Source organism: Eleutherodactylus coqui, chromosome 1, assembly GCF_035609145.1.
Source record: "Eleutherodactylus coqui strain aEleCoq1 chromosome 1, aEleCoq1.hap1, whole genome shotgun sequence".
Classification (NCBI taxonomy): domain Eukaryota; kingdom Metazoa; phylum Chordata; class Amphibia; order Anura; family Eleutherodactylidae; genus Eleutherodactylus; species Eleutherodactylus coqui.
The window spans coordinates 352043698-352067109 of NC_089837.1; the positions used below are offsets into that span (position 1 = coordinate 352043698).

Here is a 23412-nt window from a genome sequence, read left to right on the forward strand (position 1 = left end):
ACCCATTGTTGATTGGTAAACCACCATGGACTTTGTTGATTCCACCCTAAAGCCATCCGCCATTCCTCTTACCTAAACATGAAAGTTTACCCATTTCAGTAGTCTACACATTTGTTCTAAACCCTCTACAGCATTCACAAATGTGAAAAGCAATTCTCTTGCAGTGTCCATTACATACTATGATTCCAACTTGTAGCCATCAGCATCCCCTCCAATAGTTTCTCCTTCTTGATTATACACCCTGCACGTTCCCTACCACATGTATGTGATGTGCACTGGCTCAGGTCTACAGGCAGCACAGGTTGGCAGTTTCACAATTGTTCATCTCCACAAATTAACCCTGCTAGAGAAGACCACAAATTAGAATGTAGATGTCGTACACACAAAGCATCCCATGAAGGGCAGCCAGTAGCTGCTACCAGGTTATTGTGGAACAGAAACACCCAGATAAGCCATGCACAGAGATCAAGCAGATTATGGTGGAGGGAGCAAATTACGTAATTGTCAGTGGCAAGCACCACTTTCATCTTTATCAGCATCTTTGGGATGTAGATAAAGTTGAAAGTTAGGCTTGTGTGTACCCGCCATTCCGTCTCCGCTGCTGTAACATGATCTTCTCTCCTGAAAGTTGTCACCTACCGGCTCCGGCGCAGTGCATGCCCCATGGAGACTCTCCCCGTCAGCCTCCCATCAGCACTGCAATGTGTACGCCGCTTACAGAGTTCCATCCCCTCACCTGTCACTGGCCCCGGCACTCTGCTTTCTCCCCTCCCTACTCCAGCAAAGTCGGTCAGCCGCTGTCAGTTTCCTCGCCGGCTGGCCTCGCATAAAGGCTGCAATCTGTGACGGCAGCGAGGAGACTGACAGCACAGGAGCCGGGAAGGGGTCAAGAGAGAGCAGTGGAGGGGTGAGTGACACGAGGCGGGAGGGGAGATGATGGCCACCCATTCTCCTGCCCAGCCAATCAAGTTGTGGGTGCTGGTTGTCGGCGTGCCTTTTTGTCAGCACCCATTGTTCTGGTGGAGACAAGATACACTAGTACCCATTGATGTATTAGGCCTCCTTCACACAGGCGACAAAGTTGCATGATTTTGTCGCGTTGCTACAATGCTAAAAATCATATGTATGTGAAGTCCATGCTTTCCTATGGGTTCCTTCACACATGGAATGTTTTGTAACATGCAACAACCCGACATAAAAACCTTGCGGGTCCGGCGATATGCCAGTGATTTGTGAGGTTTTGTAACCCATGTTTCCCTATGGAGCCTTCCTCTCTGTTAGATTGCATCACACGAAAATGCGATTTTCATGCACTGTGATGCAACTTTGACAGTAGGAAATCCTACTGTCAAAGCCAAATCTAAGCGCTAGCTGCAGAAAAAAAAACAAAAAAAACCCTCATACATCATCTTAGAAGCGCTCTCCGCCGCCGGGGAGAAGCTGTGGCGACGCCTCGACAGCACGGGAGAGGTGATATATACTTATTTTTTTCTTCAGCTACAGCTTATGTTCGGGGTCGGGCTTATGTTTTAAGCCCCACCCCGAAAATCCTCACGTTATGCTACAAAATCGCAGTATTGCCACGAGAAGACGCAGCGATATTGCTGCGATTTTCTCGCAGTAATGCCGTGTCGCCCGTGTGAAGGAAGCCCTAATCACACACATTTCCTCACTTTGGAGCCCTAGGATCGAGTCGGATTCCACATGCGGGAACCCGCAGCGGAATCTGACCATATACCCGGTCAGTGTATCTCCTATTTCTTCTTCTCCTCTGTACTGCAGATGGTCTGCACGGCTCACCGTTTGACATGTGCAGTACAGACTTTTTTTTTTTAAACCCCTGCTTTTCCTGCATCATCGCCTAGTGTCAATTGCGGAAGGGCAGCGGGTCAGACGGCTTCCATTGACTTCAATAGAAGCCATCTGCGCAGAATCCGCTCAAAAATAGAGCATGCTTCGATTTTTCCTCTGCAAGCAGAAAATCGCAATTGATTTCCGCTCATATGCAGGAAAAAACGCTTTTCCATAGCATGTTATGGGCAGTATTTGCTGTGGAACTCGGAGGCAGACGCCTGCTCCAGGTTCAGCAATGCAAATACGATCGTTGCAGCCGGCCTAAGGCTGGGTTCACAATTTAGTCTGCAATTTCGCTGTGGCAAATCCACCTGCGGCGGCTAATCCTAGGGTTAGCTAGCAATGTGGACAAGATTTATCAAAAAGCTCGTCCACACGGGACGGCCAATCCGCCGCTGCAAAGCTGGCACTGAGGCGCGGATTCCCCGGCTGCAGCATGTCTTTTCTTTCCCGTTGCGGTCGCGCTCTCCTCTATTGGAGCGCCGTCTGCAATGGAAAAGCATGTGGCCAAGCCGCTCCAAAACCCACAGGTTTTGAAGCAACGCTTTCCCGGCGGAAATCTCGCGATTTTCACTGCAGCCAAACCGTGAGATTTCCGGCGGGATTCCGTCCTGTGGGAACTCCGCCTTAAAGGAAATTGCTATTACCTGGTCTTAATTTTGTTTGCATTTACATTATAGAACAACCCAGTTTATGTTCACGATTTAAATTTTCATTTGTAGAGATGAGGCATTTAGTCACATGAGTGATCACTGACAATTTCAGTTCTTTAAATAACAGTCTTCTGTTTACATGGTATACTGTGGAAGCACCTGTTGGCAAACATCAAGATCTACTGTAAGTAGTTATCCAGACACTAGGTCGTTGTACTTCATATTGTATATCAGACCAGGTCCGTGTAGCACCCTGGCCTGTTATTGACTATATATCAAACTTCAAATAATGTATAGTCCAAGCAGGCACTGTAGAGATATTTATTACTTCCATGAGTCCACTGACATACTGTTAAGGAATAGCAAGATGAGCAATTCCTGAAATCATTGCCATAAGCTAAATTACCCATTTCTTACAAAATCCCTGTTGCTGATGTATGGTAGCTACTGTAGTGTGCCAGGGAGCTGAAATAATCAGTTCTGTCATAAAAGAACATCCACCCATTATATTGAGCGCGGTTTCTACGCAGTCAGGGGGTTTCCAGGGAATTCTGTAACGGCAGTAATGATGTCACAGGGATTCCCTGTGTAGACAGTGTTTGGAGGCATCAAGAGAAGATGCGATGTGCATCAGAAGTAACAGTGGTCTAATGGGCTGCTCTACTCCGATCCTGTATGCTTTGGTGCCTTTACCAAAAAATGCCTGTAGTTGGATGATTATCTTCCACGTACTGTGGCTTCAACTAAGTAGGGAATTACTTGTAAAGCTAAAAAAAGGGTTTTTTCAGCGCTAAATCAACATCATGCATTGTACAGCATGCAAATATTTGATATCATTAAACACATAGTATTATAGGAGTAATTTTTTGTTTAAATACCAATTGAACTGACTAAACACAATGTAGAGAAATGAGGAAAAAAACTATTCCTATTTCTAACCAGTTTTCCATCGTAAGGCCTACAAAATTAATATCCATTAAAGTGTACGTGTAGGTCAATATAACAGATGAATGCAATGTAGAAAGCCTACCCAGCTGAGATTACATATGCCCCAGTGTGTTAAATGTGAGAGCTGCACCACCTGGTAGTAGTATTGCAAGTCAGGTACAGCAGCGCCACCCAGTTCACAAGGATGATACAGGGTTTGCCATGACAATTTTGTGAAGGAGACCAGTAGAGAAACAATCTTTTGGAAGATGGTAGAGTTCAGGTACACAATGTCTGAAGTAATATATAAAGAAGTTTGGAGAGCAAGGGATTTTGATAAGTCGGCCAGAGACATTAATTCCCACGTCTGAAAATCTGGAAGTCCACTAAGGAGGAAGAGAACATACTCATTGTGATGGTACCAGGACATCTACAGGGGAAGTAAGCATATTTTCCCCAGTTAATTAGAAGACTGCAATATTAACCATCTGTATCTATTAAGTGTATGAGTACAACAGGAACAGGTATCCGGGTCCTGAAATTACCAGTATACTAATGCATTATCAGCATACAAGCTAATCTTCCAATGTAGAGGACTACATACAAAAAGTCAGCAAACTTTGGGTAAAAAGCAGAGTTTAACTACCAGGAGTTCCATTGCAAGAGCAAAAGGAGTGGTTAAAGGGGGGCAGCCATGCTTAGTTTCTCTGTGAAGTGAAAAGTCGTCCAAAATAGATCCAATTACATGGAAGAGTGCAGCCAGGTTAGTACACAGAAGCTTTACCCAACAAAAGCTTCTCCAAATTTGAATTTGTGCCACTGCCAATTTGACTGAACCAAAGGCTTTGTTGGCATTGAGGGAGATGAGAATCCGTGAGTTGAATTTTGAGTGTATCTTACAAGTTTTAAGGTTCATGCCAATGAATTTACCCAGCACAAAGCCAGTTTGGTCTGAGTGAAGTAGCGATAAAACCGCAGTATCTGTACTGCACTGTGATTGCACAGTTACAGTACAATGTGTTTGGAGTAAAGAAAAAAGCCTTTAGGATAAACATCTGCTGCGGCCTATGCCTGGTTTGGGTAAGATGGCTATCAATGTTATGATGTGGGAAGGTAGAGAATTCCCAGGTTTCACTATAAGATCCGAGTATTATCACTGCAAAATATTCACAATCCTGTCTAAAAAATACACAGGGGAGTCCTGCACTCCCAAGAACCTCCGCATTCGGGAAGGTGGAGATTAATTTTTTATTAAAGTTAATGGTATATCTAGTAACTGAACCCTATCTCACTATAACAGCCTGGAAAGAAAAGGGCATTTGGTTATAACAGTAAGTTAACAATGACAACTGGGATACTTGCTAATTCTATAGCCTGCCTCAGCAATGTTCGAAAGTCTGTCAACTGCAGAGCCTTTTTTGGAGATGTGTTCTTAGTCCAGGCGTGCGCTGCCTCAGGGATTTCAAAGAAAAGTGAGTGACCATGATCTCCCTTGCCTGGAACTTGGCATATTTTAGGCTTTTTAAATGAAGATATATTTCAATATATTATTGAAGAATGGAATTGTGTTAGTTTTCCCTGATTGTCTACAGAGAAATCCAGGTAGATGAGGAATTGTGCATTCTACAGGAAAAAGGCCATATTCATTATGAGATGTAGGAGAATCTCTGTCCCTATAATACTAAAACTTGGTAATAAGAGTTCCTGGGAGGGCCCTAGAGGTAGTCAGGTAATGCAGTTAAACATGAGTGAGAACTGTGTTCTGGTCAGGTAGTTTCAGAGCTTTTTGGGTGGCCAACAAAACAGAAATTGTATTTGCATAAACATTTTTTCCAGACATCAACGTGTTAAGTGGAGCTTATCTACCCAGGATATGATCTCAGCAAGTTTGGCATCAACTGTGGTTGCATGGTCTTTGAGGGTGATGATTCCTTCCCCCATCTGTAACACTCTCTCCTGGTTTCAGAATCTTGTTAGAGGGAGTTATCTACTTTGATTTTGTTGATTCTGGAAAAGTGAGTTGTTGGGCATTTCTGAATTACCATAAGCATTTAGGCTCCTTTTCAGAGGATATTGATGGCTCTGCTTTACCTGAGGTAGAGGGTCGGATGAATGGTTTTATGTTTTCAGTGGATCCTGCTCCTCAAGATGTATAGTTTTGGCAAGTATCAGAAGTCAATGATAGAAGTAGCTACATCACTTTCTAGTTTTTGTTATCAAAGTATGAATTATAGCAAGCTGGAGTTCAGTTGCATTAACCCTTTCCAATCCAGTTTGTATCCTGGTTTTCCTACGGGGCTTGCTCTTTCTGCCGTTATACAACAGCGCTATCTGCTGGCTAAAGCCAGTACTGCATGAGGTGACATGTTGGATTGGCTCTGACAGCAGAGAGGCTGGCAATATACAGTAAGAGAACCCCAACGGACGTCTTCCAACATCGGAGCTGTACATCCTTAAATCAAAATGTCCTCAGACATCAGACAGTGGATAGGAAAGGGTTAATGGGTTCAGGGGATGTTAGAAAATGAGAATGGGTACTGAAGAACCACGGAAAGACATGCTATCAGTAATTTCAGAGGATGTTGGGGCACAAAATGTAAATTTAAAATAGAAGGGAGCAGTAAATAGTCTTGCAAATATCTTGGAGGAGGGTGGGTATATCAGGAAGACTTCACTGACACACTGCAAGAGGTGATATTCAGTCCATAAACAGACAGGGATACGGTTCAACAGAGTAAGGTCTCAGGTCAATAGCATGGGCAGCTTACATGCACTTAATCTTTTGAGCAGGGGTACAACTATAGGGGATGCAGAGGATGCGGTTGCACCCAGCCCCAGGAGCCTTAGGGGGCCCATAAGGCCGCACTTCTCCATATAGGGAGCCTAGGACTATGAATAAAGCATTATAGTTGGGGGCCCTGTTACAGGTTTTGCATTGGGGCCCGGGAGCTTCAAGTTACGGCTCTGCTTTTGAGGGCAAAGAATATGAGAAAGGCAGCATACTCACTAGAAGGTAATGAGGTGCCCACATGTTGCTTTTTCATAGCTGAGATGGAAAACCACTGCTAAGGTTACTGGCCACCTGGCCGATAACTACAGAAGCAGCTTAGTACTGCAGTGCAGCATTGTTTCAGTAGTTCTTATTGAAATGAATGGGAACTATGGACACAGCATAGCGCAGCACGCTACACAGTTTCTTATATTATTATACTTCTTAGTCAATAAGAACTATGCAAACAGTGCTCGGCTGTTTCTAACAAGTGGTCAGAAACAGAGGGCCGGGTTTACCTATCTAAAACGTGAAAAAACAAGATGGGAACACCCCTTTAATTATAGTTCTCAAATCTGTTTGTCATTAAATAAGCATCTGGGCCTTTTTTTGAATGCTGACACTAACTGCTATTAATATGGTGCCTCTTATGAGAGGCTATTCTATAGTTTGACTCCTCTAAGTGTAAGGAAGAGTTGCATACTTACTTTGATTGAAAACAGAGTTTTGTGTACATGTATTCCAAAAGTGCTTTTCAGACCTAATAATTTTCTACATTTATTGACCAGAGAGATTCTGCCTCAAAATTAAGACAGCGTCTTATACAAGTCAGCATTAATATAAGAAGAGATTTGCATGAGATACTTTTAAGCGTAAGACATTTAAAATAATGGCTCACCCCAGCAAATCCCAATGCAACTGGGCTAACAAATCTGAATCACAATGCCACCTCCATATATACTTAAATAGAAGAATAGATAAATAAGATGTTCTTTTACTAAAATGACATGCTTGTTAAAAAGTAAACTATGTTTAGATTTAATCTTAAAGGGGTTGTCTCGCGAAAGCAAGTGGGTCTATACACTTCTGTATGGCCATATTAATGCACTTTGTAATATACATCGTGCATTAAATATGAGCCATACAGAAGTTATTCACTTACCTTCCCTGCGCTGGCGTCCCCGTCTCCATGGCTCCGTCTAACTTCAGCGTCTAATCGCCCGATTAGACGCGCTTGCGCAGAAGGGTCTTCTGCCTTCGGCTCGGTTCGGCAGCAGCGGCGTTCTGATTGGCTGGAATCGGCACACGTGACAGGGTGGAGCTACGCGATGACACGTAGAAGGGGGCGGGGCCAGAACGCCGCTGGGCGATTAGACGCTGAAGTTAGACGGAGCCATGGAGACGGGGACGCCAGCGCAGGGAAGGTAAGTGAATAACTTCTGTATGCCTCATATTTAATGCACGATGTATATTACAAAGTGCATTAATATGGCCATACAGAAGTGTATAACCCCACTTGCTTTCGCAAGACAACCCCTTTAATGACAGTTTTGATTTTTCCAATATAGTGTTTCTGAGCAAAATAAAGCAGAAAGAACTATTTAATACCTTGACTATATAAGTAACATCAATAGCAGACTGTACATTCTGTATTTTTTGGTGCCATAACCTTGCTCATCTTTGTGGATTTTACATCTCTCTGACTCACATGCTGTTAACAGCAGGAAAAAAAATCTCACTCCTACACACAGTTTTAGAAAAGTTACCCAGCAGCAAGTATCTTTTAAAATGAAATTTAAGACTTGTTTTTATTAATCATTATTATGCCACTATTCAATGTCTTTTCGGAGCTCCTTTATAGCTATAGTATCAACTACAGCATATTGGGATGTATATTTATGATTCATTCAATAAACCTAACGGGTATACTTGGACAAAAGCAACGTCTGCCTAGGCTGTAGTACATGGACGGTTTATAGCAGTATATTATATCTGATCTTTTTGTATCCCATGTTGGCAATATGAATTCTTAATTATGCCCAGGACTGCATAGTTGCTGATTTAACAAGAGGAGCTCTGTATTCCATATCAATACCGTTGTAGTAGATTTTAGTATATTCATTATAATGGAAATAACGGTTAATCAAGTAATAGCTATTAATCAACCAGAAAATTATCATGAACACTTAAGATAGGTGTATTAAAGGGCCACTCCAGCAAAAACTCATTTTTTAATCACCGCACCGCTCACCTAGAGATGAGCGAGCACCCAAATGCTCGAGTCCGCGTTATTAGAGTCAAGCTTTTCGTAAAATTCGAGAGCTCTACTCGAGTAACGAACCCCATTGACTACAATGGGAGACTGGAGCATTTTTGTATGTGGGACGCCGAGTTCAGAGCTTTTTTTTTTCCTTTGTCTCTCGGTCTCTCTCTCTGGCCGCCTGCACACGGGCGGAAATCCCGTGGCGGGATTTCCCGCGGGATTTCCGCAGCTCAAAGTCTGCATAGGAGTGCATTACAATACGCACTCCTATGCAGACGGCCGCGGTTTGGCCGTGTGAAATCTCGCGCGGCAAACAAACCGCGGCATGTCCTATTTTTGTGCAGGGCTCGCAGAGCCTCGCACAGAAACGTCACTCACCCGGCCGCCGGCTCCGGTCTGCGCATGCGCCGGCTGCCCGGCAGCCGGCACATGAAAGAGCCGGGGCCGCCGGGCGCGGGTGAGTACGCGCTCGTCTCTGCAGGCGCTTGGGTCGGGTCTCGCGGCGAGAATTCTCGCCGCCGGATCCGACCCGCTCGTCTGCAGGCGGCCTCTCTGTCTCAGTCTCTCTCTCTCTCTCTCTCACCTACCAGAGAAAAAATTCGTCACAGTGGGGAGGAGCCAAAAACTGGGGCGGGGTCGAGCACGATTTGTTGCATGTTCGAGTAACGAGCACCATCGAGTACGCCAATACTCGAACGAGCATCAAGCTCGGCAGAGTATGTTCGCTCAACTCCATGCTCATCTAATTGTCACACTCTGGAGTTCTCCTATGTATATTGCAGTCACTTCCATGCAGTGCAGCCCCCTGTCCGATACTTACATAATGGTAAAAAGGATTATCCTCTATATTCTGCTAAATAAGCTACAGACCATAAATATGCAGTCATGGAGGATGAACTGTCATCATATTCATTATAACTGTCATGTAGTAGCCTCTAATCATCAGCAATAACTGTTATAGGACTTTGTCTCCCCCTCTGGAAAGTATATATGGTACAGTCTATGCGGTTTCATCATCCAGGAAGCCCTGTTGACTGAAACAGTGACTTCTTGAGAGAAAACAGAGCCAAGTAATTCTGAGGCGGTCACAATGAGATCACATTAGAAGAGAAGGAGTGCAGGTATTTTCTGATAGAAAGGAATAACTAAACAAGGTATATACTGGGGGACTATTACATAATGAATTTTAAAAAAAATGACTGGAGTGGCCCTTTAACTATAGATATCTTCATAGTTTATCTCTAAACACCCACTGAGAGGACATCATGACTCTTGGTTATGCCAAAACACTAACAAACAATTAAGAAATAAAAACAATAGAAAATAACATGTATTATGTTTAACTTACAAAAGACACAAATGCTGCTAGGAGAAGAATGCGAACTAAAAGATCTTCAAACTGTTCCACCACTAGTTCCCAAAGTGATTTTCCTGGAAAGCAAGACATTCATTACTTTAAGGATACAACAGGCATTCCATATTCTTCATGCTCATGATATACACATAAAATATTGTGCAGAAATCGCTCCCTGTAACACAAAATCACATTTGCTTTTGTACAGCGACAACAAAACTCAATTGACCGAAGACATCCCATAAGAGTTGATGTTCAACATGCCCAATTTTCTTTTCCCATGGGACATACACTTTTGCCAGAGGGAACTTGACAATGACTTCCTTTCCTCTCTCTATTAACATAGACATGGTGAAGTCGAGAGAAATAACTCTGGCCTGAATGTGAATTTGGCCGACAGCTATCTCAGAAGTATGGCCAGCCTAATTGAAACAACCCAGTTGTCAGTAAAGAGATGCTCTGGCTGAGGACTCCTACACAGGACTGTGTCTTTTGGCTCACAATATGGTACATGACACAAATATACTCTGCAGTGTATTTGTGTCTAGTGTTTTCTACTGCCAAACGCCACAACAGATCTGCTTGTAGAAGTGCTGAAAACAAGACAGAATAGAGTCTGCGATGTTGCATCTGCTGGTAACACTATGGCAATTAGGGGTTTTTTTTACTTCAAAGGGTTATCAGAGTTAATTTTTTAAAGTCTATTTTCCCCATTCCCAAACATAATAAAACAGCTAATACTTACCTCTCCTGGTTCCCCATGAACGGTGATGGAACACCGATCTCTGTGATTGGCTGCAGCAGCAACTGGTGTTCCGTACAGGGGTAAACTGCAGCCTGTGAATAATACAGCACAGGGAGACAGATGTCTGCGGTGCAGGAGGTGTGGGGAGCAGAGAGAGGGGAGTATCAGCTGCTTATTCTATTTGGGCATGGGGAAGATAGGTTTAAAAATTTAACTTGGACAATGCATATATATATATATATATATATATATATATATATATATGAATTCTTATTAAAGAGAACTTTAGTTTTCACTTGCAGTATGCATTTATGGCCGCCAGAACGCATACTGATCAGGTTTTTTAATGCAAATTTTGAAACCAAAACCAAGAGCGGATTGAAAGAAAGAGAAGTCATATCTGTCCTTTATACTTTCCCTTATGAGCTACAAATGATTTTGGCTTTAACCCTTTCCAATCCAATGTCGGGCCTGCCCCGACATCATAATTTCCTTCCACAGCTCCGATGTCAGGGCAGGCCCGACACTGCAATACAGGAGTGCATCTGCACCCGATCATCAGACACATCGGGTGCAGATGCACTCCTGCACTGGTCCTCATCGAGGACCCCCGAGGAGAAGGCAGAAAAGGGTTTTTAACCCTTTCTGCCTTCTCCTTTACACATTACAAAGCGCTCAATTAGCGCTATGTAATGCACAGGATTCCGGCCTGCGATCATGCGACCGCCGGTGTCACCTGACCCCCAGCGGTCACATGAACGCCGAGACGGTAGCCTGCACCGTGGGGGGGCCTGCTTACCTGTCCGACGTCTTCCGCATTCTCTCTTCTGTCTCCCGATTTGGCGATCATGTGACCGCTGGGTGCCACCCGACCCCAGCGGTCACATGATCGCCAAGTTGGGAGGCAGAGGGAGAATGCGGAAGACACCGGACAGTTCAGGAGGGTGCAGGGAAATTTATTTTTTTCTCATCTATTCTCACCAGCTCCAATTTATTTGGGAGCATGAATGAGAAAAAAATGGGATTGGAAAGGGTTAAAAATGCATATAAAAAGCTTGATCAAAACCTGAACATGTATGAGAACCCCAATTAAAATAAATTCATCGTCTTACCTTCTTCAGCTGGTAACTCTGTTAATCACCCAATCCAATACGAACAACAAGAAGGGTAGGGTTCATGAAAAAAATAATAAAATATTTGCGAGTTAGAGCAGAAAATAACAAACGCATTTATTAAAGTACAAGAATCTCACCTAAAGAAAGTATAGAACATCTACCGTATATCCTGTTGGGTTTTCAACAATGTGTCCATCCAAATTTCCAGCATCACAAAGTGTAACTTTGATTGATTAAAGTATACATTCTACTCTACCATATTGGTTGCATAACTAGAGAAGTTTGCAATTTCAGGAAAGCAGAGTTAAAAGCTTAAAGGGGTATTCCCATCTGGGGAATCCCATTTCAACATGTTTGAAATCGCAAATCAAGGCACTCACCCATAAGATGTTTATTTCCAAAATACTCCGTTCTCCAGATATTGCAGCTATTGATACCTCTGTCCTCTGGTGGTTTACTGCGCATTGCCAGGGAAGTAGACCACTTCTTCTATGGGGGAGTGCATTGTTTCACGATTTTAAATACATGGAAATCAAATTCCCGAGATGGGAATACCACTTTAATGCTTTCAGTTCTTTTATTCCATTAGTTGTTTTTTTTTTACCAGAACAGATAGCACATCAGAGAGAAAAAACTGAAATCTAATAGAATGGAAACAAACCCAAATCTGGCATTTACCACCCAAAGAGAGATCTTTCTTTCCAGGAACCACCTTAACTTTATTTTAGAAAAATAGTAGTAATGAAACATTGTTAAACAGCTCCACTGTAATTACTATTACTTACATGATCTAATGGTATAGAAATAACTATTTTGGCCAAAAGGGCACTTTTTTGCCGTTCTGCATACTCAGTTGTTATATTGAATTATTTATTATGGACCATTCATTTTATGCCCTGCAAAGAGTATCCCCATGCTATCCTGCGGGCATCTGTCGTCCCATACGACTATTAGAACAACTGGATTTTGAACAGACGGATAAACTGTGGCCAATTTACTATTGAAAATTCACCAAAACACTGTTTTACAACCTTTGGACCACATTTATCCTGAGCGCTATGATGCCAGGAATTCTGAACGGTGATGTTGCAGCTTCTGATTGGCAGTCAGCAATCACCTGACTTGCGCTGTTAACAGAGACACTGAATAGGGGGCTGCAGCGCTGAATTGTCGGGGCCATGGATGGGTAAGTACTCCTTGATTTGTTATTTTAGGCCATGTGCAGATGACATTTAAATTTTCAAAAGTAACCAAAAGTCCCTTAGACTAGGCTGTCTAATCTAAGTTTGTACTGTTTAACTATTAGACAGTATTACTATATCTGTCCCACAGTGTGCCGGGTCTGTGGAGACTGCACAACATATGAACGGGTGTATTTGTGACGTTCAATAAATGTTGCGCCCGAGTTTCTTGGGTGCGACATGCCTACAGCCGTGTGAACCCGGCCTTACTGGAATTGGAGAGGAGTTCCCAAAACCATGGAATTCACCAGTAGATTATCCCATATGTTGCTCTGTCTTATTGTAACCACATGAATAAGAAAGGGGAAAACAATGTAGGTAGAGAAATAGATTCTTGGGAAGGCTACAACATCCAGTTCCAGGATCACCACTATATCCAGATTACATCTGTAAAATGTCAGACAGGAACTAAAACATTCTGCTCTTCAACTCTCACACTGCAATCATTAATGACACTTTAAATCCAGACAATTTTACTTAAAAGGGTGAGCTCAATTCTAAAAATAACCTATATTTACTTTATTTCATTTTAACATGGTAACTTTCAACTCTGACAAAGAAGGCTAAGCCTGATGCAGCAGAGCCTCGCATGTTACAAGGGGCATTTTATTTTATTTATAAATCAATAAGCAGGGCTCATTCCCACGGCCGTATGTGTACAATGCTGTATTACGCCGCGTTGTATCGCTGTGCGAGAAGGCTATCACTCTGTGGGGCAGAGATTGCGCACTGCGTATGACAAACATATCTCACGCATGTGTAGTGTGACTAGCTTCTTTTTTAATTCCCCACTCTGTCGCTTGGCGACATTGTGCATTAAACGCTGCACATGTTTTGCGTATTTAGTGTTCTATACGCAACCCATAAAGGACAATAGGGCTGCACGCACGTAATACATGGTAGACTAGAACATGCTGCATTCTTCTTCGTGCGCATATTATACGCAATTAAAAAACGCTAGCGTGAGTGGGTAAATGAAAATCAATGTACTTTCACAGACTCCATTCACCGCGTGATACACAGTGAAATTATGTTTGTGTGAACGGGCTCAAATTCTTTCTGGATAAGTTTTATCATTTCAGCTCTAGAAGAAATCAAAACTACTCTTGTTACTGGAGAAAAGAAATGACAACTAGAGTCAGTCACTTTGGAGGCTAGTACAAGCATCCTTTATTGTTGGCCTCCCAGAGAAGTGTTATGGTCTCATCCAGTCAGTATATGGCACTGCCATTGGCTTCCCCTGGCAGCCTATATGCACGGTTGGAGCTCCTAACGCAAATGCCTTTAGCTAAAGTCTCAGTTCAATTTAGCAGATACAATAGATGAAGGTGAGCAAAGCGCAAGAGCAGCCCACTCACAACCTTCCATACACAAAACACATACACATCAGATACACAAAAGGAATTATTTCATTATCATTTAAAATAATAGAAGCACAATCAAATCTTCCACTAAATATTGAATTCAATTTAATTAGAACCCCACTTTTAAAAAGAAAGATAAAATAAATAAAAAGTTAAATGTTAACTGGAGGTGCACTGCGGCACTTTTGCATGCCTCCCTGCCTACTTACTTTTTTGGAGTTTTATGCACATGAAATCTGTATATTCTGCACGTGGATATAGTTCTGTGAAATCCCATGTGCGGAACATCCTGTGCTCTCCCTGTGGAACCACATGAAGAAGTAACGTGTCTTTTCTTCACATGGATTCGAGAAGAAACATATCAAATATTCCACATGTAAATTGTGCATGCAGATCTTTGGTAAGAATCGTGGCAGAATAGCAACAGATTTCCACAGCGTTTTTACAGATGGATTCACTGTGTGCCCTAGGGGGACATTCTCATGTAGTGTCATTTGTTGTAGATCCATACCAAAATCCACCCTATTTTGTGTGGATTTTTCTAAGGTTTTTGACGTGGATCCACAGCGGATTTTACTTTTTCAGTTGAAGAAGAACTGAAGTCTGTTGTGGGTCTACATCAAAATCTGCAGCAACAGAGCAGACTGACGTGATTTGAGGCAAAATTTGGTGCACATTTTCTGCGCCAATTCCCTATGTGCGAATGTACCCTGACTAGATTCTAATACAATCAGCAATTTTACTTTTCATCTTCCACCTTGAGGATATTTGCTATTTCTTGACTGTCAACAACACAGTGTTTCTTTCCCTGCGCTGCCTCCTCCAGCAAAGGAATCTTGGTGAGCTGAAAGACACTATAGAGGGCGATTTATAGTGCAATTTTTGATGTATAAAGTCGCAAAATTTGACGCAAACATTCCTTCTGCAAAAAATGTTGCAGCTTTTAAACAGGTACACCGCTCTACGCCACTTACCCGAAGAAAGGGTGCGGCTTGGTCACCTCAGATCAACATATTTATGGCAGAATTTATGCCAAAAACGTACATAAATTATATCAAGATCTGTTCTAGCTTGCAGCTGGTGTCGATTTCTATGTAGGCGCACAGAGGAGCCCAGACACAACTAATATCTGAAGAGCTGTGCGCCGTTCATGTATTAGGTGCATCCTGCGCCAATGGGGATAATATGGAGACTGGCATATGAAACGTCTGTCTAAATCTCCCCTAAATATTTCTCGAATGTTGAATATACATGTATGGCCAGCATACTTTACTGGAATGCACCAAAGAATTAGGAGTTTGGCATTATAAAATTTCCAGGTCACTCTTGTTCTATGATTTGCCAACTAAAGCGTTCAAACCTTACATTGTTATGCATTCACATATGCATTCGGGATCCCATTTTATTTTTCCACGGGTGGATTTGAATTGCGTAATCCACAGTTCAAGTCGCCCAGAGGGAAACATGGGCGTCCGCACCTGAATTAAAGCATGCAGATTTGATTTGCGGATTTTTGGGTTCGGAAATCAAATCTCAGCATGCTCCATTTCAGTGCGGTTCCCGCACGGACGCCTTCCATTGAAGTCAATAGAAGCCGTCTAATCCACGTCCCATCACAGCTTACAATGCGGACGGGCCGCGGATTCTGTGGGAAAGCAGGAATTTGAAGGGGGGGAAAAAAAAAAGGTACTGTGCATGTGTGCCGGCACTTCTGCAGACATCCGCAGTACAAAAAAAGGAAGACCCAGACAGCTAAGGAGGGTCCTCGGCCGCTGGCAGGGTAGGATTCAGCCACGGAATCTGACCCGCCCATGGACATGAGACGTGAAGCTCAATCCTAGCCCAAATACATCTATCCTTTGATAGAATTAAATGCACTCATACCATTGGCTATAGTGGGTCTGTCTAGGTTACGGTATGCCCTCCAGCATTTTTCTGAACAAAGTAACATACCTTGCTCTGTGCCAAATGCGAATGTGGCTTTACAAATTCCAAGCCACAAGAAACAACGCATCCAGACATACAAATTTACTACAGCACTTTAGTAATTGTCAAAGAAAAGAACAATTTACTCCAACTGGTACTGATGACATTTTATACGGTTCTCATACAAGGCTTTTCAATCACTATTTTTGTAACTTGAATGAATGGATGTGCATGTAATCCTTGAGCTCTTGCATATCTCTTTACTTTAGTGTAGTAAATGTTATTCATTTCACCTCTGTGTCAAATTGCATACGGTTTTGCAAAAAGTGCCACTTTTAGAAATATATAAAATGTAAATGATTGTAAAAAACAGTAGAAAATAAGTTCAAAAAGAAATTTGAAAAATTAACAATTTGAAACCCAGTGATCTCAACATGTCTTTCAAGATTTGCTTACAACATGTTAAAAATCCCCATTATCTATAAACACCTATATTAGCAATATAATGTACAGCAATAGGAGGCTACTGTTTTATCCTAGAAAGATACAGCGCTTTAATAAATCCAGATCCAGCCGCTGACCTTGTCAAACATAAGCCGCACACAAATAAGAGACACCTGCTACATAGGGAGTTAAAAAAAAAAACAGCATGACATGTTGATCAGAGGAAGTAGTGTGAAAAAGAACAGAATTCATCTTTGTAAAACAGCATTAACAAGAAAACTAAAGCAAGCTGTCAGTGCTCAAAAATATCATCAAGCCTCGACAGAAGTCAGCACCATCTCATGTAAAACCGGACAAAATGCTTTCTAATCTATAGGGCAAATACCTTACTAAATGGGAAAAAAGATTACTACTTGGAAAAGAGTATTTAATTGGATACATGTTAAACTCAAATGCAAATAGGGCAGAGGTAATGAAGCACATCTGTACAGCTGTGGAATCTAGAGATTGCCCCTACACCAACCAAATGACTATTTGTATGGAAGGATTTTGTCTACGAATGATTGGTGGCTTGAAAAATTATTTCAGAGCATCATTTCAACCATAAGAATCCTCAAGTTCTACGCAGATGATTTTCCTTCCGGCTCAGTGAGAAATGCTATTGTGGCCTTGTGAGAATTTTTCTGTTGACGTGATTGACCAAGGTCAACAAAGAAATTGTTTATTCCCTAACTTTGATCTTTTCTTGCATTTATGCTGGTTCACCGTTGTTATAATCGCTTGGAGGTAAGGGAATCCTGATGATAACTGCCCAGTGTAAAAGGAGTCTTCACCCAGAGCAGTGCTGCCAACTGTCCTTAAAATCGCACACAGTAAAAATAGGGGACAATTTTAAATGCTGGAGGTGGTTCTGTAGCTCTGTACACACTGGTCTGGGTTTCTACAGAATGACGTGTGCTCCCCAATCAGTAGTTCATCATCACCTCTACCAAACATAACTAAATCTGCCTTTTCCTGATCCTGACCTCTTATCTATTCCATATTTCGGTCTATATTTGGTAATTGCTATAATTGTTACCCCGATATTTAAGTATTATTTTCTATAGTGAAATAGTTACACGGATTATTGGCATGATGTTATCACACTTCTATCTGCTCACCATTTGCTTCAATGTCTTAGGGTAACTTATGACCTCCTTAGTGGTTGGGACCAACACCCCTAACTTCCGGTGTCGACATAATACAACAGTATCCTATTTGGGGAGGTGATGTGGTGGATGTTTTTTTTTATACCCCCATTCCCACTGGATGTATTTTTTTTTATACACCCCATTTCCACTGGTGACGTCTGTACAGAGTCAAGAAAATGTGACTCTTTTCAGATCACTGTGCATGCACTCTACCTTAGATTTTCATGGGAGTGTGTTGTGCACAGCAGTCCGAGAAGGAGTCAAGCTGCTGTGCATGCGGACTTCACTTGAGTGCATTGCAGAAACGGGGGATCAGATGAATATGAGACACAGCTCCCTGGATTCCCCATCATCTGAAATATAAGCACCGTAACTTAGTTCATGGTGCTTATAGTTGACGGCAGGTTCCCTTTAATGAAAAGTATTTGATTAAAGAAAATAAAAAGCATGTTCATGTCCTGTATATAGACACACTGCAGGGAGAAGAGCAGATGCAGTGCTGGAGCTGCAGGAATCCAGGATGAGCAAGTATTAGCTATTTTATAATTTTTCAGCAAGGCCAGCTGTTCTACGTAGAAATATTTTAACTTAGAAAACCCTTTTCAACACGGAGATGTGCAAGAGATACGTAAAGTTTAGCTTCATGGCAATATATCTTCATGTCCTTTTTGTGGTCTTCATTTGATTGCAGCTGATTGATTTTTACTCTATGCAGAATAGAAAACAAAGTTCTAGTTGATTAAACTATCAGCAAGTAAGGCTGCATGCAGAAGGCACAGCCGGATTCCGCATGCAGAATCCATCTCTGGCAGCACCAGCGCCTGTGTGGGCCTCTCTTTCTTTCTCTTCTTCTGTACTGCAAAAGAACAGTCAAAGATGCTGTTGCATGCTTACAAGATGAAAATGGTGAATTGGTTAAGAATGATGTTGAATCAGGAACAGGTGGTATTGGGGGATCCTCCCCTTAAGGGTGTCACAATTGTCGTGCCATTGCCGTGGGTGGAACTTCAGCATTCTAGGCCAGTTCTCCATTTTGTTAATCGGGGATTTGTCTCAGGTGCATAGATGCACTAAGAACAGACCCTGAAAATAGTTATACAATGTCTAAAGAATAACAAGTGAAAAGAGGGAGATGGCACATAATACTGAGGTCATAACAGGTCTAAGTTTGTTTTTTTATTTTCTTTGTAGTTATTTTTGATTATTAGTTTTAAAAAAAACCAAAATGTATATCGAGAAAATATCTATGCACTAATCTGCTGATAGACAGTCACAATGTGTTCCAGATGTTCAAATTGATCCAGATCACGGATTCTGGAAAAATCAAGAATGACTGATTAACTGATGTAATGTAGGATATGTATCTCAATTGTTTAATAAAAACACTTTAAAAAAGAATGATGTTGAAAAGGCCAAACTTCAAAATTCCTATTTTGTATGTTTTCTCTCAGACAGTAGATGGAACATTAACGGATCTTCCATGTGCTATTAGGGGAATAAAATTATGCAGGCTATCTATAAGCAGAGAGATGGTGAGGGAACACTTAGCTAACTTAAATGAATTCAAGTGTCAAGGCCCAGCTGAATTACATCCTAGGATACTAAAGGAAGCAGCAGAGGTAATTGCTGAAGCACTCGCCATAATCTTTGAAAATTCCTGGAAAACAGGAGAAGTCTTAGAAGATTGGAAAAGGGCAAATGTTGTCCCAATCTTCAAAAAAAGGGAAGAAGGTGGATCTAGGAAACTACAGGCCTGTGAGCCTGACTTCTATACCGGGAAAGATCTTTGAACAAATTATTAAACAGCATGTATGCAATTACTTGGATAAAAATGGAATCATTAACCAGAGCCAGCATTGGTTTGTTACTAGCAAGTCATGCCAGACAAATCAAATTTCCTTCGATGACAGAATCACCAACTGGGTGGATCAGGAAAATGCGATAGATATAGTATATTTTGACTTTAGTAAAGCAGTTGACAAAGTATCTCATACCATACTTATTGAAAAAATGACCAAATATGGGATTGACAAGGCAGCTGTTAGGTGGATTCACAACTGGCTGAGTGATCGTACTCAAGAGTGGTCATAAATGGCTGCACTTCCAAGTGGAAGAATGTATCAAGTGTGGTACCACAATGCTCTGTCCTAGGCCCAGTGTTGTTCAACATTTTTATAAAGGATCTGGAGGAGGAGGGAATTGATGGGAAACTGATCAATTTGCTGATGACACAAAGCTAGGAGGGATAGCTAACACTAGGGAAGAGAGAGAGAGAGTATTCAAAAAGAAAAGCTTGAACAGTGGGCGGCGACTAACAGAATGGTATTTAACGAGAAGGAGAAATGCAAAGTCCTATATCTGGGAAATAAAAATTAAAAAAGCACATACAGAATGGGAGGAATTGGGCTAAGCAGCACATGTGAAAAAGACTTGGGTATACTTCTAGATTATAGACTGAACATGAGTCAACAATGTGATGCAGCAGCCAAAAATGCAAACACAATTCTGGAATGTATTAAGAGAGTCTAAATCACGTGAGGTAATTATCCACCTGTACTCTTCTTTAGTCAGACGTCATCTGGAATGCTGAGTCTAGTTCTGGGCACCCCACTTAAAAAAGACATTGACAAACTGGAGCAAGTTCAGAGAAGAGGTACCAAGATGGTGAGCGGTCTGCAAATCATGTCCTATGAGGAATGGTTAAAGGATCTGGGAATGTTTAGCTTGCAAAAAAGAAGGCTGAGAGGAGACTTAATAGCTGTCTACAAATATCTGAAGGCTGTCACAGTGCAGAGGGATCAGCCCTATTCTCATTTGTACAAGGAAAGACTAGAAGCAATGGGATGAAACTGAAAGGGGGGAGACACAGATTAGATATTAGAAAAAAAACTTTCTGACAGGGAGGGTGATCAATGAGTGGAACAGGTTAGCACGGGAGGTGGCGAGTTCTCCTTCAATGGAAGAGTTCAAACAAAGGTTGGACAGACATCTGTCTTGGATGATTTAGTGATCTGGAACTGAGCAGGGGGTTGGACCAAATGACCCTGAAGGTCCCTTCCAACTCTACCATTCTATGGTCTGCATGGCTCATTGTCGGACCTGCGCAGTACAAACTCCTGCTTCAATGTCAAATGTGGAAGGGCCGCAGGTCGGATGGCTTCCATTAACTTAAATGGAAGCAGTCCGCTGAAAATCTGCTCGAAACTTGAGCATGCTGCGATTTTTCCTGCACATGCGGAAACCGCAATTGGTTTCCACTCATGTGCAGAAAGAATCACTTTTCCATAGCATGCTATGTGCGGTATTTGCTGCGGAGCCCGAAGGTGGACGCCCGCGCTGGATTGTGCAATGCAAATCCACCCATGTGCAGGCAGTCTAAGACAGCTACTGCTACCAAATCTTATAGCATGTGTGAATAACCAGATTCATAAATGCACTAGTACTTGTAGTTTAACACATGAACCTCCAAGCAGTCTTACCTACAGTAGTACTTTTATTATATGCATGCATGTGTCATTCTCGCACTCCGTACTAAAAAAATGTTCAAAAAATAATTAACAGGCGCATTCTACCCTGCTTAAAGCAAAAATATTTAAGTAAAACATAGGTGACAGAGTTTACAAAAGCTGCTCCTTAAATTGTCTACCCACAAAATAGAGATCACTGTTTACAGTAGCTTGAGTGTGTTAAAGGTGCAGCACCAAACACTAGTCTGAATGCTGATGAACCGCAGGTATGCCCCAGCAAAGACTTGTATTTCCTTCCTCTATAAGAACTCACTCCTAATGACAGCACCTTTGGCATAGTGCATGTGGAGGGATTGCTGTAGATGGTGAGCCTTCATCTCAAGCACAAGTTGCAGAAAAACATGTTATTTTTGTTTGTATTGTTTTGTAACATCAGGGGTGATACTGATACAATGTATATAATATAACAACGATCATCAAATGTTCATTTTTCCAGAGTCGATTTCTCTAATGTTTGTGCTCAAATTCCAATCAGCATATTTTATACAATTTGACTTTTTGCTCTCACATAACAGAAATAGTTTTAGGGCGCTTTCACAAGAGCAGACTATATCTGCAATACACACCTAAAGGCGCAGAAAATTCTGCACCAACATCCACATGTATACATGCGAGTTATGGAGCGGGAATCTGTAGCAGATTAAGCTGCGTCTTTAGGCAGCCTGCACACGAATAGATTTGAATTGCGGAATCCGTGATTGGCTCCCCCGCGAGCGATACGCTGTAATATTTGTTCATTGGAAAGCATTAACTTCTGCAGCTTCAAGCAGACATTCAGATGTGAATTGCGATTTTTTTTTTTTCGCGGGGAAAAAAAATAAATAAATAAAAAATCGCAGCATGCTCTATTTTAGTACGGATTCCGCTCGGACAGGCTCATTGAGCTGGAGTGTTCGAATCGCAGTGCATCTGCAATTACATTGCGGATGGGTGCAGATTTGTAGGCGGATAGCTTGCAGGTCGCTAGGAGACCACATAACAAAATGAATAAAAGGATGCAGGAATGCGGGGAAAAGATAATGCAGGACAGAGTTCTTCAGAGTAGAACACATCAGTGTCCATTGCAGTAGCTGGGTATTGGATATGGGCAGCTTCGTTGCTCTCCCAAGCCCAGAGAGCAGTCTGCTGTTCTGCAGGCGGTTCTAAGCTCCCACCACCACAAAAGCACAAGAGAAGGTCATCTGGGCATTAACCCTTTGTATAGAAGGGTTTTTCCAGGGGGTTGGGCAATTTTCCGACATAATCACCTCCTTGCAATCTTTTTTTCGTGCGGACGACACGCTGTACTTCCACGTACATTCACGCAGAAAAACCATTGCATCCGCGATCGTCCGCAAACACTCACAATTCGTTTTCACGGTGAGTTGCAGGTCTTTTGCGGCGGAAATCTGCTTGCACAATCTGACCCATTCTCGTGTAGGCGGCCTTAGGTGCGTGTTGCAGAAATATTTCACTCGTGTGAAGGCCTGCTCACTACATTTATTACATTTAGGGCACAAGCACATGTGCTAATATACTCGCCGCTACGGAGCGTATTAGCGCATGAAGCAGGGTTTTTTCTTTTTGAATATTCAGATTCTGCACTACTGCACATGTGTTCGAGAAAAAAGTGGGAAATTAGGGCAGGACTTACGTATGTAGAAATGAATGAATGAATGACGTCGAGAGCTGCCTGTGATTGGCTGAGCATGTCAGCCAATCACAAACAGCTCTTTCAGCAGTTGGGGATTTTAAATCCCCGCCTGCTGATAGATCAGCACTAGAGAGCTGGGGACAGCCAGGAGAAGACGCGGCTGATCGCCGGCAGCCAAAGGGAGATAAGTATGTATTTCTTTTTTGTTTTTTACAGCACTTTTACTTGATTTTCAGTTGACGGCAGCAGAATCCTCTACCGCAGCTGACATGTGTGACAGCTGCGGTAGAGAATAGAAGAATTCCTCTGCTGCATCTGTCACAGATGTGGCAGATGTAGCAGCAGGAAATTCTTTTAACTAGCGGGGGATGAAGGAAACATCGGCCGCATGCGGCAGATGTGTTAT

The 23412-nt window shown here is 42.2% G+C and overlaps 1 protein-coding gene across 1 annotated transcript in view; it reads right to left on the minus strand.

Annotated features, from left to right (window-relative positions):
• ATP2A3 (ATPase sarcoplasmic/endoplasmic reticulum Ca2+ transporting 3) overlaps positions 1 to 23412 on the minus strand; it is a 174851-nt gene that overhangs the window by 100646 nt on the left and 50793 nt on the right. Inside the window, exons 2-3 of the mRNA XM_066576944.1 lie at positions 11679 to 11696; positions 9816 to 9898 (exon numbers count right to left, since the gene is read on the minus strand). Of these exons, the coding sequence (XP_066433041.1) occupies positions 9816 to 9898; positions 11679 to 11696 (101 nt within the window). The remainder of the gene's footprint in view (positions 1 to 9815; positions 9899 to 11678; positions 11697 to 23412) is intronic.